This window comes from Anticarsia gemmatalis, chromosome 14, assembly GCF_050436995.1.
Source record: "Anticarsia gemmatalis isolate Benzon Research Colony breed Stoneville strain chromosome 14, ilAntGemm2 primary, whole genome shotgun sequence".
Taxonomy (NCBI): Eukaryota; Metazoa; Arthropoda; class Insecta; order Lepidoptera; family Erebidae; genus Anticarsia; species Anticarsia gemmatalis.
Genome location: NC_134758.1, coordinates 8428804 through 8448234, shown reverse-complemented (window position 1 = coordinate 8448234; position 19431 = coordinate 8428804). Strand labels below are relative to the sequence as shown.

Below are 19431 nucleotides of genomic sequence, written 5' to 3'. Positions count from 1 at the left end.
AAGCTACCCTTTTTGTGTCTGGCTGCTGAAGAACTGACCTTCACGGACTCTCATTCTACAAGTTGAGCAAACACTTTCAGAAATGTCAGGCTCACGTCGTTTCTAGTGTAATAATATGATTAAATGTGGAAATAATAAAAGTCATAGATAAGTTTTAATTTAGTTTATTTATCAATTTCTGTATCCACAATAGATACACAATTGCAGATTTGGCAAATACAATTATGAATATTTACATTATATAGACAGAATTACCAAATACACGTTAGAAAATTACATTTTCCAAGATCTTCATTAATATATGAAAATATTACTAATTAGATGAGAATACAGTAGTAACTTGAATTATTTAACGTCAATTTTTTTATAAAAAAAAAAACCTACAAAAATACAATACGAACGTAATGATCCGTCTTAAGTAATATTCTATTTGTTGTGATGAATAACATGTCATTGTACAAGTAAGTGTAAAATATAAAAAATAACGCCAATGCCTTAATAAAATAACACTTGTTCGATGTAACTAAAACATACTTGTACTAAAGGAATGTGAAGACATTACACCATTATGATACAGAAATTATAAATACATTAGTATTATACATAAACTAAGTTATGCTGCTGTCTATGCAAAATAAATTATGCTTTTAGAAAATAAATTAAATTTTACTGGGCACTTGCACGAGATCCGCACGCGACACACTCATGATACATGCAGTGCGATGCGCGACACTTAAACGGAGTATTACATTATAAAATATCAAACGATGCGTACTATAACATAAATTCGTTCAAGTACAACCCTTAACACAATTTAGAGAACAGTCAACAGTCTAGCAAATGAAATGCAAACGTGTTAGTTTAAGTATAAAAGTAAATAATTATAATCTATACAGTACTATGCTATGGAAGTCTCATGAGAGTGTACTGGCCGGCGAGCTTATAATTCATCTCTGGCTGGCAACTCGTCCTCCTCCTCCTCCTCGCTCTATGGATAATACAACAAACATACAATTAGCAAGTATATAAACACGTACAACAAAATCCTTTTATGGATTTGTTACAGATAAGATTAAACCTAAATAGTGTAGTCGCCGTGACAAACAAATCTACATAATCCATGTGATTCAAATAAACAATTATAGAAACATGGCTGCTATTGATCATAAATTAGCTTGAAATACAATAAAAAGAGAATGGAAGAAAGAAGTAGTTAAAATACATGTGTCTGGAAATTCTTAGGACGCATTTTCATTATGAATGTAATGAATGCTTATGATTGTTCAAATATGTAATTAACTTTATTACCTACTGTTACTTTTTAACATACAAATAAAGTAAAAATTACAATATTTTTAGATAAGGATAGTTTGCAACATAGTTTAATCACAGAAAAAAGTACGATATTACTTTTTATCTCAGTATAGGGTCAAATTTTATCTAAAAAAAACGCAGTAGACAAGTAATAATAATAGCTTTTCATGCTATAGAAGTTTTGATAACGGTAGTCAGAATCCATTACGTTTAAGTGGTCATGTAGGTACCGTTAACAGATAAAGTTATCTCGGTACACGTATTTTATCAGCAAGTTTTCGGTCAGCCACGTGTACTTATAAACGTGGAGATGTTATGATGTAATTCGTACATGTGGCTTATTTGTACGATTTGATCAATTCGTTGCGGTAAATTAGCGTCGCTTACATACATATTTCGATGGATTTCTATTGACGTACATTTTATACTAATAATGTAGTTAATTTAGAATTCAGCCTCACTAAAGTCCAGCATTTAAAAAAAGGAACACATCTTACAGCCATTATTATTATTTTATGGCCCGTTTTGCCCAGACTCTTTATAAGAATTCTTATCAAAACCATTCTATATTTTTATTGCACTTATTGTAGTTATGTTTATGGAGTATATTTAAAGTATTATGTATAAGATGATAACTCACCACACTCGGTACGGGCTCGGCGCCCTCTCCGTCAGTCTCAACGAACTTGGTCATCGCGGCGAGCGTCCTCTCGCCGTTGTAGTCACGCACCTGCACAATACATAGTCAACGTTAGAACATATTGTATAATACGCGAAAGCATATCATCGAAGATATTTAGTTATACCGTATATTATATTATATTCATCGGTACTAGTACACCACAGACATCACTTAAAAAAAAAAATAACAAACTAGGGAAGTATTCTTTTAATGCTAGAGATATTTCTTTGAACTTCATAATAAAATCAAATTATAAGAGATGTTCCCAGTGTCAAATCCAGCAATTTAAATTGAGGGGAGAGCTTTCAAATTCTTTTCAGTTTCAACATGTAATACTGATAAACACATTTTTTTAGAGTTAGGGCTTCCTAGAATCTACTCTCTAAGTAACTTCTGAGGAGTGTTAGTGTATATTCCGATACGTTAATACTATTACATACCTGGTTGTCCTTGGTGTACAGTTTGATAGTGGGGAAGGATGTGATCTTGGTGTGTTCGAGCTCGTTGGCGGTGGCATCCATCTTGGCGATAACAACATCGTCGTCCTTCTCGAAGTGCTCTCCCAGCTTGTCGTAGATGGGCACCAGCTGTTTGCAGTGACCGCACCTAGGAAAGTAACATTTATGGTTAGACGAGTTATACTACAATAAGAATAACAATTGCTAAATTATTTGTAGAAGTTTGGATGGATAAATATTACTCTTTACAGTGATATACTTAGAATAGCACATAGGTCTAATTTATAAAGCGAGATGCCGTATTAAAAAAAAATACAGCTTTAATTCATGTTCAAAGTAATATGGCAACTAAGAATTGAGTGTCAGTCTACATTCCCTAGCCTCATGTAAACATGACGTGTAAGTATATAAAAATTAAGTGTTATAATAAATCTTAAAACTGCGCTATCATCATAAGTTTACATTTAAAATTGCCAAAAGCTGCAATACATGAAAGTCATACCAGGTTGATAACAATAATGCATTCAACCGTAATACCTAAAAAGCTGAAAATATGTCGCGATAAATTTGCATAATGGGGCAGATGATCAGTTTCCACGTCGCCGGGCAAACAGCGAATAATGACGTTTGACAAGGAATTAATTGCGACTCACTGAATAAGAACTAACGAGGCGCTAACACTTGCGCAAATTATACGACAGCCGACACCTACATGACTCAATATAAACTCTATATTCAGTATACAATTTTCTAAGGGCGTTTTATGAAACATACATTTTCTTCTTTCACTTTTATACTGAAAGCACGTACCTTTCGTTATAGTAACATACGGGTTTACCCATTTAATAATTTTGAGATTTTACTTAGTTTTTATATAGCATTCTACTTGCTTTTAAGAAAAAATCTTTCCTATAAAAAGAGCATGTCATTATGATTTATAAAATATTTTTCTATTTGCTAACAGTGAGGGGTACACATACGGATTAATTGTTATCTAATCATTCCATTATTTAATTCTCTTGTCTATTTAATTTCCGGTAGTTATGTTTATTTTGCGATTATATTATCAAATATTTTGCAGTCGTAGCACGCTGTGACTGCTAGTCGTGAAAACACACTAGCACTTTTGTTGAACTTTTTTTTTTCATTTATTGAGGGCATGCAAAGTCCCCAACCCGCACTTGGCCAGCGTGGTGGACTCAAGGCTTAACCCCTCCCTCATTACGGGAGGAGCCCTTGCCCAGCAGTGGGACAGTAATGGGTTAAATTTATTTTATTAAAATAACATGTGATATGCATTGTCTTATCAGTTGAATTGATCATGTGAATCAGATCAAATATAGAACTCAAAAATTTGTTTTTTGCATTTGTAAGTCGGGAATATGTTGTTGTTATTGGATGTTTTGCAATATTCCCTTGTTATTCCCATGCTGAAGATGAGTCCAATTTGCAACTCATACCTGACCACACACACCTAAAGGAAAATTGAAAAGTCATGACTGTAAACTGACGTGTACTTTAGTATTTGTTCAGAGGTGGCCACGTCACTACCATCAAAACAAATGATGCAAGCACAATTAAATTTTGAAACAAAAGAGAGTAAGCTCAATTTGGGTAACTTTGAATCATTTGGGTAACATTGACAGTGGGAATATGAAGTAGTTTCGATTATTGTTTCATATGAAACCAACACAATCGATAAAAGTTTATTTTAGTTTTGCAAACTTTTATCAATATTTTTTTCTCTAAATTTAAAATTTACGAGGGTCGATCCAAAAGTAATGATAATCGGCTACTTGTAGTCGTCGCAAATATACAAAAACTATTTTTTTGGCTTCCTTATAGATTCACTACCTCGGGGTAAAGAAATCATATCAATATTCCAAGTAATTTAGTAAATACATTCACTTGAATAGGAGCTGTCGCAGAGAAAACATCAAAATGTAAAAAAACGTCATTAGAGCAATTAGTCAATGCATTCCACTGAAAAAAAAATCCACTAAAGGAGTACATTGCGACTTGTTGCTGTCATCGGGGGACTTTGTTTTTCTTTTTCCCATAGTTACACGTTGCAGAAAAGAGTTCTAGATTAGAAGAACTTCAATTGAAGATGAACATCGCAAAAAAACGCCTTCCACCGCCCTTACTGAAGATAACGTCAAAAAAGTTGGAGATATTGTGTTAGCAGATCAAAGAATGACCATCAAATATGTAGCTAAGACTATAGACATCACATATGGGCAGCATTTTAAGGGTCTTCTCTAACAAGTTCCTCATGAAAAACGTTTCCGCGCCTCAGGAACCAAAAATGTTAAAAGGCGAACGAAAGCGAAAACGTGTCGACATTTCGAGGGTGAATCTTGGAAAGTTCTAAACGGATCAAGGACTTTTTTTGTCACGTTATTTTACGATAGACTAGTCAGAAACCCACCATTTTAATCCCAAAACGAAACAACTGTCCATGACTTGGAAAAGAGCCTTCTCACCAACAAAGGAGAAATTCAAGGTGTCAAGGTCGATGTTTGATTCCCGCGTGTTTTTTTCAAAACACTGAAAGAATCACTTCAGTAAAATAATTGAAAAAGAGAGCTATTATAATAGGCTTTTATTAAAAATACCAAATACGAAGATTACAGGAAGCTATCATGAAAAAAAACACAGGAAAGTTTGAGCTGGAATGCTGTTTCACCAAGACCAGCTCTGACTCACAAGGTCGCAGTTGCGGTGGCTGCCATTCAAGAAACGGCTTTCGGATTGCTCGATCACCCATCCTATTTGCTAGATCCATCTCTTAGGTAATTTTATCAATTGCAATTTTTAAAAAAACACTTCTTAGGCAAAAAATTTGGCGACAATCGCGAAGTGACTAGTGATTTTAGGGCATTTTGGGAGAGTTTTGCAAGATAAGGTATTTCTATGGGAAAAATGGGATTAAAAAAGAGATCAATTGGTTTTATTAACTTGTTATGAGACTATGTAAAAAATGTAATCATTTTTTTCACTGTAATCATCGTGTATCACCTCCGTTATCATTACTTTTGGATCAACCCTCGTAATTATTTTTAAATCTTCGTAACAAAAAAAATTGCTTCGAGAAAACTAATGGCATTATATCGCACCCTTACGTATAGAACTAACAATAATGTTAGGTGTTGAACTCGACCTAGTAACACGAACAAGTGGCGGTAATGCCGTTACGCAGCGAGCGGTAACGTAATGTGTGTTTACTGTATTGCACGGCGGGGGCGCACTTGATAAAACATCGCCTTTACATACACGTGGCCGTAAAAGGATGGACTATATATTCTTTAATGATGTAAGGAATAAACTCAACATATCAATTTCGTATATACATTCGTGTTCGAACTACCCCTCTTGTCTTTCGATTAAATAAGTATCCAATATCAAATCGTCCAATAGATAAGTTTAATTATAAATAAAGATAACTTTGTTATTTTTATTGAACTACTTATGTAGTGTTCCAATAATTGTCAATCAAAGTCTGGACTAGATAGTAAAAGTATAATCCTCATTTTGTCCGATAATGTATTTCTGATTGACTGATTTATTTATGTACACAGCAACACGTAAATATTTTATATTTTGATATTCAATCAATAATTATCTTGTTTCCATAATAATTCAATTATAAACCACTTCAATTGACAGCTGTTATTTATAAAACCGAAAGTTAAATAAATAATATTTTTGAAAAATATTGAAGGGCACTGTGACCTTCGCATCAACATTCTTAACTACCAGTCTGCATACAAAAACACCTTCATTTATCGCTTAATTGTATTCATGATGCATGCTTAATTTTTTACTTCAATTACTAGCGAACTGAGACAAATATTTGTATAGTTGAAACTTTGTGTATCAGAACCTTTGTATAGGTATCAAGTCTCAACAAATATGTGCTAAGACGAACAGGTCACTGTCATTAAGAGAAAAAACAATAAAGGTGTAATATAGAACAATAATTTTATCATCAAATAATGCCTTATTGAAGTTAGCACTAATGAAGTTTAAATAAATATACCAGTATTAATAATCGCTTTCTAAAGTCAATATAATTACTTTTTTATTGTTCATTATTTACTGCATTAATCACCTGATCTTTTTATGTACATGCCTACTTTAATTATAATGTCTTGGACACTTTCTTTCGCAAATAGAAAATTTAATACTGTTTGTTTATGGACAATGATCATACTAGCGAGATTCTTAACTAGTATTTTTTTGCATTTTTTACTAAATCATCATTTATTTTGTATATTTTAACTATCAAATGCAGAGTGCATAAATACTCCTCGCTTACCCCAGTGATAATCTATTCTATACAGTACAGGCTTCCTAACTTTATATGAACTATGTAAGGCTACTTTTTATCCCGGAGTTACCGAGGGATCGGGATTTACGCGGGAAGGGTTTTCACGCGGACGAAGTCGCGGGCGGCCTCTAGTTTTGAATAAATTGAATTGAATTCTGTGATACTCTTATCTGGTCAAGGTCATACCATATTCCCTTTTTCGATTCTTAGTAGAAATATAGCAATTTGTAGAGTAAACTTACCATGGGGCATAGAACTCAACAAGGACCTTCTTGTTGGTGTCAAAGACGACTTCATCGAAGTTGGTGGCGACAAGCACCTTGACGGGCTTGGCGGCCCAGTCGGAGGGCAGGTCCTCGCTCAACAAGTGCTGCTTCAGGGTACCCGCGAAGAACGATTGGATGAATTCCTGTGCAACAAAAATGATATCATTAGTATAAAACGGACTTGATGCTGACATACTGTAGTTTATAGTATATTTAACGCTATTCTAACAATAAAGTTATAGTCCCTCGTTTGGGAGGAGACCTTTGCCCGGCAGCGGAAACTTTGGGACCAGAAATGGGTTAAAATAATGTTTGTAGAAATATAAGTAGTCTGTTTATATAAATAATGCCGTCTGTATATTATAGTATCTTCTAGAAAGAAAATACGCTTAAGAAAATACTTATTGTTCTATGTTCCGCATATTAATTTAAATAGCATTATAACCCTTATCATAAACTGAACGGCTCATTCATGGTTAAATTGATTCGATTTACGCAATTTGAAACATTTCCAATACATATTTTCTTTTACAACACATGCAAATAAATATACCTAATATAATATACCTAATATTTTTCTCTTACCCCCGGTTTCTGATGTACATTTAGCGGTAGTTTATGTATTCAATAGCGTTTTAACTCATATGAAAATGACAGTTTGAATAGATAGAAACCGGGCTAGTCCTTTACCTATAAAGGTAGATAATTAGCATGAGTAACGAAAGCATTAAGACTTGATCTGCATGTACCGTGACGAAATGGTCATGAAAACCGTGACCGTTAAGTTTATCACGACTAAGCTACTGAAAATATACGCTCCTACGTCAATTATTCAGTTATTGTGCCTTTCTTTCAGGGATAACGATAACACCAAATAATTATTTTGAATTAATTAGTATTTACTTTAATTAAGAACCTGTTTTTATCTATGGTAATGTGCCTGCATGGATTAATACCAGTGCCTTTATGTCTTAAAAACTTGTTTTTAATCCTTATCTTCTTTTTGTTTGGTTTAAACATTCATATCCGTTTTAAAGTATTCTCATTAATTTAATTAAAAAATAATAATTACTTTCAACTATACAGGCTGTCTAACGATCTCAACACATAATTAGTTTTTAATTTGAAACGTCGTGCGAATGTCTGCGATAAAGATTTTCAAATTAAACTACAAAATAGCATTTAGCCACACACAGCGATAATAAGCGTGTTGAATGATATTATCGTCGTTGTTAAGAGTCGATAAGGAAAATTATATAACAAACAAGTAAGCACTTACGTGTCGCTACGTATGCGTAAACGTGGACCGTAAGAGTTATGAGAAAACCGGAATTTCCGATCTCATTACAAATGTTTAACCACGTGGAGTGCACGAGGAAAAATGAGAAATTTATATTCCTATATTTGTTTTAAGTAAAACTTAATTTCGAAATACCTTTTTTTAGAGTATAGCCCAATTTCACTACTTCTACATACCTATAAGAAACCTTATCAGAAGGAGATTTGTCCTATATTTTTATACGTACTTTTGCTGTCACTTTATTTAGAAGGGATATCGGACACACAAACAGTGAAACTGGCCTTATGTACCACGCTATTATATTGATCTGACAATAGAAAAACCAGCCTTCAAAAGCTAACACAAACCTTTCATGACTATGTTACCACATTAGAACGTTTTCTACTATAGCATGGGTTGTGTGATACATTAGTAACAGCAAATCAGTATTTAAAACGCCAATATAAACGTCTTATTGTTACAGTGGCATCGTTTCCAAGTGTAAGATAAGGTCTCATAATAGGCGATCGGAAAAGGTCGCATGTAAATAACTCGCGATACGACGTGTCTCGGTAATTTACGTCTCACTGGCATATGATTACTAGACGTCAATCCGATCGTATGTCAGTAATCATACCTTGTTGACTGGCGGATTAATACGCTATTCTTTTCCTTTCCCATTCTAGGAATTGTGCAGTGTATTTCTTTTGCATGTGTCTTGTAATATGATATTTTGTAGCTAATCGATAAAATACCGTAAACGATAAAATTCTAGCTATTTAAAACTTGCTAATCTTACTATTTTAGCAATAGGTACCTAATATGATTCTTAAAAGATCGACAGATTCGCTAGAACAACAAAAATGGTGAAATTGAATTTAATACAGACAGAAAACCTTGACTATAACTGCCTAATAGACATCTGTGTCAATGGAAACAGATAAAAGATTGTAAACAATGCATATTATAGCAACAATATAAATAACTTAACTATGCATAAATTATTTAACCCTTCTGTAAGTATATAAAAGACTAGTTTCATCGGCAAATAATATCGACATCTTACCTCAACGGTGTTGGCAGAGAGTTCGTCACTGGCTGGCTTGTACTTGGCCATGTCTTGTTCCAAAGCGATAAGGCGGGCAGATGGGACCTCATCCTTCTTCATGCCGAAGAACTCCAGGATTCTAAACAACAAAACATTGCCATATAAACATTTTACAATAAATTAGTTTAAAAATAGTTTTTTTCGTTAGTGAATTCTTTAGTTACTGCTCATTATCGTAAAAAAGAATGTGTTTCAAAATTCACTTTCATATTTATGTAAGTGACTCGTAAAGTAATTAAGAAGAATGCAGTTAAAATTTATATCTGGTTATGTCGTTATGTAAGAGGACGAATAAAATGTTGATTATTTTAACATACTTTCGTTTTAAAAGGAGTAGCACTACTTCAATATGGAAGATTTAGCGTTTATAGTATGTTCTCAATATTTACCTCTGGTGTTCATCTTCGTCAGCGTCGATGGCAACGCACATGATCTTGTCGCGGTAGTTCTTGGCAACAGGCTTGAGTTCCTCAGTGTACTTCTCGAAATCTCCATTTTTCTACAAAGAAACATTTCGGCTATAATAATCATTTGAATACGACTCCCTTTCCCGCGCAAAAGTTTATTGACCGCGAGGTCATTGAACTTCCTACTGTTTGCGTAGTTATTTGAGAATCATTAGTACCAGTTAACACATCATTGCATCCGACGCGAAAATGCGATATGTAAAATTAATGACTCTGTCAACTGAAAACATACTGATTTGATAAGGATTTTTTTAAATGGGCAATTTACCGCTCGGTTTCATCGATAAAACGTTTAGTAACCGGCTAACTGTAAAATTGTATCCGATATGAAGACAAACATCAATTACTCATACGCAAAATGTAGTACAGTTAAAGCGTAGTAAAAAAACGTGACGCGTAAAAAAGGTTCATTAAACTTTAGCGCATGACCGATTGCAAAAAAATTAACGGTGAAAGTTCACCACGCGGGTCATCTAGAGCTTTACTAGTGTTTCTCGTTCACATGTGTGAAAGTAAATCTCACCTAACCACTTTCGAGTTCGCGACATTTAGTTGCATCCTATTGTATGACTTTGAAAGTTCTCGGAACGATATGACTTTGTCTGTCGCGAGTTGACGCTTCGTTTGCTATTAAGTATGGGAAGTACGTCTGCCTCAAGCAACTCGAAAAAAACAGGTTTTGTCGAGTAATAATAGTCGTTCGTCTACTCTATGAATATCACGTTTTTACCAATTTGATTACAGACAGATCATTTAACTCAGTATATTATTATTCAACAAATTGATTTCTGCATTATTTGTCATTTTAGCAACATTTTAGAAGTTTCTTCTACTTTTGAATAGTATGTGTCGAATTCTCTACCCTCCATAATACATAAACATAGTCAATTACTACAAACTATGATATACTATGCAGTTTCATTTAGCAGACAAAAATTATGAGTTCAAGATACATAGTTATGTATCTTGAACCTTAGAACATTACCTGCCTTTAAAGACCTGCACTAAGTAAAATTTGTATAATATCAAAAATATGTAGTTACCTTGGACAGGAACAAGAGAAGGTGGTATTTGATTTGTCCTCCGAAGATCTTGGAGGCAGTCTCGTGGGAGAACTCAACAATGGTAGGCATGCTCTGGACAAACACCCAGGTCTTGAAGGTATCCTCGTCGAATTGCTCACCAGTGAACTTGACACTGGGGTCCTCAAACTGTTACAACAAGAAAAATAACAATATTAATAGACTGAAGCAGTTTATTTAAAATTTTACCAGAACTAGACTTATTGTTATTAAATGGTGTTTCCAAATTCATGAATGTGTTTCTAGGCTCTATAGGTATCTTATTAGTTGTGCTTTAGCCAAGTTTTTATTAAGTTTTACTAGTAACTGATCATAAAAATGCAAATTGTTACTTCATTATTCTGATTTAAGATCTCATACATAATATATTTTTAACTTAAATATGAAGGTATTTAACATCCATCTGATATGATTTGATTGCTTGATATAACAATTTTTCAGAAGTGATAACCAATTATGAATCATAACAAAAATCAAAGAAAAAAGTTATAATACCGTTAATAGATAAGTTATCAGTTGGATGTTATCAACTGTGACCAAGTTATCCATTTATTGTACTCTTGTCTATGGACAGGGGAATTTTATGCACTTTTATTATTATTGATGTGTTTATCTGCACTTCTATAAGGCTAACAAACTTTTATCTCTAAATTAATAGAGGACAATTATATTAGAATAATGCAAACAAGCTGATTGTCTTATCACATAACAAATGTTGCTCCAAATTATTCTGAAGGGATAAAGTCCACAGCAATCTAATTTTTATCACATAATTTTAATTTTAAAATCATTTTTTAAGTAACTGCTTATCTCCCACACAGAAAAAAGCAGATTGGATTAATGCTGCCATATCCTTATAAAGTTGTGCAATAAGAATACATAAGTTATGACTAAGAGATCCAAATATGTCAGTCTTGGAATAACTTAAAAGTAATCTGATAGTTTAAATTGTACTCACGTTCTTGTAAAGGACAACATCTTCATCTTCAGCATCCAGCTCAGCGATAACCTTGTCGTCAGACACAACAGCGAAGACCTGGTCATCAACAGCACCGGCAATAGCCAGGAAAGCCTTAGCCTTCTCAGTGTTCTGGTCAGAGAAGAAACCGAACACAATGACATTGTTGGCACCAATCAGCTCCTTGGCCTGCTCAGCAGAGGAGACTTCGATGGCGGGAGGACCAGTCTTCTTCTTCAGCCAAGTGACAATGTCATCAGCCTGGCGACCACCTGATAAAAATAACCACAGTTCATAAAATGCTACCTCAATAATGACTGTAATCAACTGCTATTAACGATTTTATGACACTGTTTTATAAACTATGAACATGTTTTTGAATTAAACACACCATATAATTTAGTAATCAGATATTTAAGAAGCATTAATATAGCATAAGAAATTTTATAGGGCTTTACAAATGTGCTTTCGAATAATATTTGGTATTGATTTGTTAAACCATGAAAGTTGAATGTTAACAATTTAATCTGGTGATTATTGAGTAATTATAAATGAAACTAGAGTAATTACCTGAGTAGTCAGTGGGGTTTCCGTTCCTGAAGAATTTCAGAGTGGGGTATCCTCTGACGCCGTAATTTTCGGCGAGTTCCTGTTCCTGCGTGGCATCTACTTTAGCCAACTTGATGGGAGATTCTTCCTCAGCCAACTTGGTGGCGGCCTTGGCGTATTCGGGAGCGAGAGACTTGCAGTGGCCGCACCATGGTGCATCTGTAAATAAGCATTATAATAATACAAATGGCAAGCATGAGACGTGCCGGCACGCTCGCGCAGTGCACGCTGACTGACGTGTCAGTCACATTTTTATGAAACAATACATATTGTAACATCATGCTCCAACGTGCGACAAAGAAATAGTACAATGAAAATATGTAACAATGAAAACTTACAGAATTCCACTAAGATGAAATTGTTTGCTGCGATAACATCATCAAAATTGGATTTGCTAAGTACGAGTACATTGTCTTCTGTTGGTACTTCATCGGCCAAAGCGGCGCCCAATAGGGCTATTGCCGTAAATAGAATTACTTTCATCTTGAAATAGTCAACACTCCACAAGCCTGCTCGGAAGACGAAACTCTACAAAATGCCGATGAACAGCCACTTCATTCACTCCCGTCGCACTTGACGTGGCAGCGTCGATCGTGTGTATTGCTGTGATTGGTTGATTCACAACTTTTTTAAAACAAAGACTGACTAAGGTCAGTTTGTGAAAGTCATCCTAAGACAACAAAATCATATTTAAATGAAAAGATTTTAAGGGCTCTTCAAATAAGAATCTGATTTATCGTTTAAAATGATATTAAATAATAAAACACATTTGTTTTCGTATTATTTAATCAACACAAGAAATAAAAAAATAATACCACATACCCGAAAGTTTTATACAATGTTCATAAAGCGATCATATTAATAATACCTATAGTAAGTACCTATAATCTCTTTTTTAGCGCTGAATAAACTGTATTCTGAATTCTAAATTTGATTTTGAATCTATCTACTTAAATAGATGTTTGAACTGTACAATATTTTTTATTTATTGTGTTTTAAGTTGCTGAGCCTAGTCTTAAAAATATGCTGGCCTTTAATTCTAATATCACGTTAATGGAGTAGCGGTACTTTATTTTTTATTAAACTACAATAGTCATGAAATACCACAATACTATTGTCCCATAAGAATATTAGCTACGAACGCAACTAAGTTTAGTTGTTATAGTCACTGTCAGTAGTGTCACAACAAAAGTAAATCAGCTGATTTTGACAGCTATCGTGTTGTAATCTTTATCACGATTCGAAATATCGTCCAAATAAGCAAAAGTTTTGTATTTGCACCAAGATCTTAAAATGGAAAACAAAGAAGTGTGTCATAATTACCTATACTTAAGTGCTACGTAAAGCTCTTTGCAGAACAAAGACAAACCGTAGGTATTCTTTGTTCTGAGTAAAGACCTAAACATGCACATCTTTTATACTGATTGAACAAAATTGCATCGATAAAACTGCAAGGAAGGAATGCTAAATATTCAATCAAAATATAATTACGATAAGTCCTAGTTGATTTGTATTATTTGTGACCTGCAGTTGTACCGAAATATTAAAGATAGGTAGATGATTGTTCCTTGAGTATCATTGAAACAACAATAGTTCAATAAATAAATCAAAGAACAGTAATAGATAACATTGTGGTTATTATTACGCGTTAATCATCAATCAAGAAATCACTTTCAACTGCCTCTAAAGTTTAAGATCATTTTACGGCAATGCTCAAAGTATCAAACTCCATTCAAATATTTTACTATAATAATATTGTATCAGCCACGTGATCGATATAAATAACAAACACAGCCAAACCATAGTAAATTACAAAAGCTGGCACGCATACCACACTATTACAGATTTATTTTAGAAGTTTTAATATTGGACTGTTTCCAATTTTTGTACTTGTGTCCTTCCTTATTAATGCTGTAGAACAGTTATCTTATTGTCTTTGGTAATTAATACGAGTGTGAGACACTAAGGTAAGTTAACTTTAGAACAATGTAACTTTATAAGAATAATTTTCCCAAAATTATCAAATTTTATTCTAAAATTGATTTATAAAATTATGTAATATAAACTGAAATAGTGATAAAACATGAGTGTTTATAGCAATGTGATTAAATCAAAGTTTTAAAAATATAATAAATTTTACTATTTTGAGTTCAAATTATAATACAGATAAAAGATATTTACAAAATATTGAATTTAAAGTAGTTTTATTTAGAACTTCACTTTGTCTTGTTCACATGGCTTGTGGTTATATTATTTATATATTTTTGTGTAATAAATTAAAGCATAGGTACTCATTTGATTAAACATAAACTAAATTCAAACTAGTGCCAAACTATACTAAAATATTCCTTCAAAATATTATAGCTTATCCATACATTTATTACAAAGTAGCTGCAATAAAATATAAGTGTAAAATAAAGAAAATAACTTAAACTTAAAGAAGTAGAGTCCATTTTTCAACTGCAACTATGCATTGCAAATCATTTTGAAAATATTTACAGTTTCATTCATAATCCTGTGTGACGGATACTTTATCACCATGCAATAAAAACTTTATTTACGCACTGTGAAGTGTCACACTCACATAAGATAAACATTTCCATTTGAAATTTATGAATATGTTTAAAAAATTGAATCCTGTTATGACTTGCAGATGCCAGAATTGACTGTAACATCAGAAATATATGAGGAATATGATTATAGAACAAAAATAACACCTAGCACTGAAGGAAGTAAGTATTTTTTTTATCTTTTATGTACTTAGCTAAATTAGTTAAGCTTAATTTTGGTCTAGTTCATTGTTATCTTACTAGTCCCGATGTATGGCGTGGTATTACGTCCCGTGTGGCACATTGGTTTATATGATCGCCACGCCAGTGACGTACTAACGTTCGTGTTGTGGGTTCGATTCCAAAACGAAATCCTGTCTTATTTGTGTGTCTTTTTAAAAAAGTCTGTTTACTATCATGCATATCTAATTGGTTATTCGCTTTCAGATGTCATATCAGAATTTCCGTTTCTATTACCGAAAATTGGCGGCCCCGCCACTTTCGATGAGGATGATGATTTGGACATCGAAAGACCTCAAAAAGAAATAATTAAGATAGGTAAGTGACATTCTTAAATACGTAAAATCTATAAATATTTCGTAAACCACTTCCGATTTTAGGCCCTTGTTGACACACTGGTACCAACTTGGAAGCACTTCATGTTTAGTTTTCTGTGACAACAATTCTGGCAATGGAGAATCAGATTTAAACCGCTAAGTTCGCAGGATTATTACGCACGTAGTCTGTTAACCGACTTACAGTTTCAGAACTATAGTTAAGTAAAAATTACACGAATTACACACTTATGTATTTTGCTTATTACAGAGCATAGTTCCCATACAAAGATCGCGCTAGTTGGCTTGCAAGTATGGCGCGGCGCATTCCTGTTAGCAGACTGGCTGATCCACCTCGGTTTGAAGGGAGAACTCGCCAACAAATGTGTGTTAGAACTTGGAGCTGGCACTGGACTCACGAGCTTTGTCGCGGCTCTGTACGCTAAGAAAGTTGTTTGTACTGGTAAGTTTTTCTGTAAAAGAGAGTAGGAACATGTCAACAGGTGTTTCCAACCTCAACTACCTAACTCCGGGCCACCACTGAGAAACTCTTAACAGAAAGAATTTTTTGCTCCGAGCCGGGATTCGACCCCGAAACACCTCGTTATTTAGCATGGACATATTTGACAGGCCCATTTAAAAGTTGAATAATGGTTTTGAAAGCCTAATCACCACGTTTTTTGCAGATTCATATTTTACGTTTATATTAAAAAAAAAAAGGAAATCCCTTACCCCCGGTTTCTTAGTACATTTAGCGGTAGTTTATCTGTTCCATAGCGTTTTTGTATGAGTATTAACGCTATTGAATAGATAAACTACCGCTAAATGTACTCAGAAACCGGGGGTTAGTAAAAGATAGATAGTTTAGTTTACTGACGACGCAACAGATTGAAAACGATCATGCAAGCAAAACGCAATCTAATACAAAGTTTATTCAATGAATTATTTCGGGACGAGCATGATGTGGAAATAGCCTCGACCATGTGGTGTTAGATACAAGGATCCACAATATGAGATGTTTATTTATTTAATCTCTAAATTGTTTGGGCAATTCGTGCCGAGAATATTCTCGTTAATGCGATAAATTAGGTAGATATACCAAATGACCTACATTGTTAAACTAATTTTATGCTGAGGACTAGGACTCACATACATAAATAATTATTAATAATTAAGCAAAAAATAATTAGTTATTGACGGAAATCAGCGCGAACTGCTTTCATACAGTCAACAACAAATGACGTACAAATTCCTATTTTCTATTAGATACCTTGGTTAGCACATTAGTATTTTTTCATTTTCTTTTCCAGATATTGATCTCGGAGGCATCTTAGAACTTATAAAGCTGAATGCAAAATACAATAAGAAATTAATTAAGTCTCAGTTCAAAGTGATGCCATTAGATTTTACTGACACAGCGTGGAAGCCTCCACTGTTAGACGAAATAAAACAAGCTGATATCATCATAGCGGCTGATGGTAAGTAACAGCTGCAAAGATCTGCTAACGTCGTAAACTTTTTTATTCATAAGTACCTGAATACTTATATTTTTCCTTGTTGTTCCAGTTATTTACGATGATGACGTGACGGCAGCGTTCATATCAACTATACAAAAGATACTAAACACACAGCCGCCGAAAGCTCTTTACATCGTGTTAGAAAAGCGCTACGTGTTCACGATAGAGCACCTCGACTCCGTCGCGCCCTGCTACGAGACATTCCTCACTCTGCTCGACAAAGTCAAGACAGAAAACCCACATTCCACGTGGACCATACAACAACTACCTCTAGACTTTCCTAAATATTTCACATACGACAGAGTCAAAGACTTAGTTCTATGGAAAATATCTTCTGTTAAATCCTAGAAAGACAATTAGACAATTAAATTATATATTTGATTACTGTTTTTTATTGAAACAACCTCTAAATGAGAATAAGCTTTATTTAAATTTAGAGTCCCGAATGTCACATAATTCCATGCTACAAACTGTGCATACGAATTGATACGATTTAATAAATAAACACTAGACTAACGCAATATAAATTTCGACATAATACAAATAAACTGTGTATAAAATATAAAACATTTCCAATAACTTATGCCATTTTTGTTCCAACTTTCCTAAGGATACTGTTCAACAATCTCACTAAAGACAAAACCTTTATAATCTAAACTTAACATTATTTCTGTGTGGGCCAAAATTCGTTGTATTTAGTGAGGAAAGTTTTCCTTAGTTCAGAGTTTCTCGCCTGTTGGTCCTTCTCCTTGCTGAGTGTCTCGACGCTCTGTCCCACGCACAGGTCACCCGTGAAGTGAATGATCACCACTTGAGTGTTGAACGTCACATTTTTATCCTGGCCCTGCTTGCTGTATTTACTGTGCGTGAAGTCCATTGAGAATGCCAAATCCTCTGTAACAAAAACAGAAATAAGAGAAAAATGTTCATTTACAAGTCTAACTTCTCCCAGTATCAGGTGAGAAAACCAACCTGGATTGTAATCGTCGACGCCCTGCACGGAGGAGTCGCCGGTGCACTCGGGTCCACATCGTCCATCTTTCAGTATCCCGCGCATCGTCGTCAGTTTGCTGATGGCTTTCTCGCTGCTCTTACTGTTCTGCTCGTTCTTGTGCTTGTCGATGTTGCGCAGAAACTTTTTCATCTGGACACCAATCAAAATTGTACAGCAAATCTAGCTTTTACATATTACACGAAAAAATGAGATTTTGCAACCTACCGTCTTAGATATTTTTTTAGGTGGATCCGGGTACGACATTTTAGGCTCTCCTGGGTTACTGCCTACGACGTACAAGGTGCTCTTCGGTATGTCGAAGTCGGAGTACACTGACGGTTGTTGTCCATCGACGGTCTCCTTCTGCCGTGACCCTGTTGATGACTTACTGTTCGTCGGCATGTATGGCGATTTCTCAGTGTTATCTGAATGAGATTTTTGTATTCCTGATTTATTCTTGTTGAAATGCTTCTTTCGTTGTACCGGTGAGTCATCCTCATTCGAGAGGCTCTCCTCCGACGTGGAAGGGAACACCTCGTTGAGGCTCAGCACTTCCAAGTTGCACTCCTCGAGGTTCGAAGCGTTGTCAGCGTCGGCCACTTGGCACAAGTGATCGGTCGAGTGTATACTTATAAACGACTTCTGTCCAGAACACAAGGCACCCTCTTCGCTCGATGCAGAGGCTTTTTTTGACACAGTCACTAAAAACAATATAATAAAGTTGGTTGAATGTGAATGGCACGTAGCTAGATGATGTGTAAGAATACGCACCAGCGTAAGTACAGCTCTCGGTGGCGTTACAACTCAATGCTTCTCCTACAAATAAACATTACTGTCACTCATCTGACAAACAAAATAAAGCAACATTTGATTTAATTTGACGGCACCAATATTACCTTCGTCCTCATTTCTGTCGGGTGTCTGTATGTCTGTTCTACTTTTATCAGATAATTTGTATGCATTCCTCGAATGTGACATATTTAAACAACAAATTTCAGTTTGTGAACTTTGTCAAATGGCTTTCCATTTTTCTCTTTATTTAGTTCCCTTGACAGTTCCAATTTTAATATTTTTTTCACCTGACTTGTCTTTGTTGATGGTCATGTAACCTTAAGCCATAGATAAGTATATACTCATGACACATACTTGCATTTTACCCACCTTTCAAAATAAGAGGGTAATTAAATTAAGACAAAAACTTAGTCATCACATCAACTATTTGTATGTGAAGGCCATACATAAACCAAAATAAACTGGAGAG

General features: G+C 34.4%; 3 protein-coding genes across 8 annotated transcripts; 1 reads left to right on the top strand and 2 right to left on the bottom strand.

The window, feature by feature from the left end:
• Positions 1-148: 148 nt before the first annotated feature.
• Positions 149-13148, bottom strand: Pdi (protein disulfide isomerase). Its single transcript, XM_076123158.1, has 10 exons — positions 12895-13148; positions 12518-12715; positions 11948-12219; positions 10951-11118; positions 9830-9939; positions 9399-9519; positions 7030-7196; positions 2437-2602; positions 1955-2044; positions 149-988 (listed from the first exon to the last, which is right to left on the bottom strand). Exons 1-10 carry the CDS (start codon positions 13037-13039, stop codon positions 941-943), a joined length of 1485 nt encoding a protein of 494 aa, XP_075979273.1. The 5' UTR covers positions 13040-13148; the 3' UTR covers positions 149-940.
• Positions 13149-13749: 601 nt separating this feature from the next.
• Positions 13750-17557, top strand: LOC142978512 (methyltransferase-like protein 22). 5 transcript variants are annotated; one of them, XM_076122989.1, is made up of 7 exons: positions 13750-13926; positions 14474-14523; positions 15210-15288; positions 15553-15663; positions 15931-16122; positions 16970-17137; positions 17226-17557. In XM_076122989.1, exons 3-7 carry the CDS (start codon positions 15210-15212, stop codon positions 17522-17524), a joined length of 849 nt encoding a protein of 282 aa, XP_075979104.1. In that variant the 5' UTR covers positions 13750-13926; positions 14474-14523; the 3' UTR covers positions 17525-17557. The 5 variants fall into 5 exon arrangements, with proteins under 5 accessions (XP_075979104.1, XP_075979102.1, XP_075979106.1 ...); XM_076122990.1 differs by having other exon boundaries at positions 13803-13864; XM_076122988.1 differs by having other exon boundaries at positions 13848-13864; positions 14401-14523.
• A 35-nt stretch (positions 17558-17592) lies between these two features.
• On the bottom strand, positions 17593-19256 carry LOC142978511 (uncharacterized). 2 transcript variants are annotated; one of them, XM_076122985.1, is made up of 5 exons: positions 19067-19253; positions 18942-18986; positions 18396-18871; positions 18149-18320; positions 17593-18070 (listed from the first exon to the last, which is right to left on the bottom strand). In XM_076122985.1, the coding sequence occupies exons 1-5, from the start codon at positions 19146-19148 to the stop codon at positions 17841-17843; spliced, it is 1005 nt and encodes a 334-aa protein (XP_075979100.1). In that variant the 5' UTR covers positions 19149-19253; the 3' UTR covers positions 17593-17840. The 2 variants fall into 2 exon arrangements, with proteins under 2 accessions (XP_075979100.1, XP_075979101.1); XM_076122986.1 differs by lacking the exon at positions 18942-18986 and having other exon boundaries at positions 19067-19256.
• Positions 19257-19431: the final 175 nt, after the last annotated feature.

Bases quoted from the DNA above. Each gene is read 5' to 3' on its own strand.
- Pdi (XM_076123158.1), bottom strand. From the start codon at position 13,039: ATGAAAGTAATTCTATTTACGGCAATAGCCCTATTGGGCGCCGCTTTG. The intron at 12,220-12,517 runs GTAATTACTCTA...TATTTTTATCAG, and splicing joins AAACCCCACTGACTACTCAG to GTGGTCGCCAGGCTGATGAC. The intron at 2,603-7,029 runs GTAAGTTTACTC...TTACTTTCCTAG, and splicing joins GTTGAGTTCTATGCCCCATG to GTGCGGTCACTGCAAACAGC.
- LOC142978512 (XM_076122987.1), top strand. From the start codon at position 15,210: ATGCCAGAATTGACTGTAACATCAGAAATATATGAGGAATATGATTAT. The intron at 15,289-15,552 runs GTAAGTATTTTT...ATTCGCTTTCAG, and splicing joins AACACCTAGCACTGAAGGAA to ATGTCATATCAGAATTTCCG. The intron at 16,123-16,969 runs GTAAGTTTTTCT...TTTCTTTTCCAG, and splicing joins TAAGAAAGTTGTTTGTACTG to ATATTGATCTCGGAGGCATC.
- LOC142978511 (XM_076122985.1), bottom strand. From the start codon at position 19,148: ATGTCACATTCGAGGAATGCATACAAATTATCTGATAAAAGTAGAACA. The intron at 18,987-19,066 runs GTAATATTGGTG...GTTTATTTGTAG, and splicing joins CGACAGAAATGAGGACGAAG to GAGAAGCATTGAGTTGTAAC. The intron at 18,071-18,148 runs GTTGGTTTTCTC...TTTTTGTTACAG, and splicing joins CGTCGACGATTACAATCCAG to AGGATTTGGCATTCTCAATG.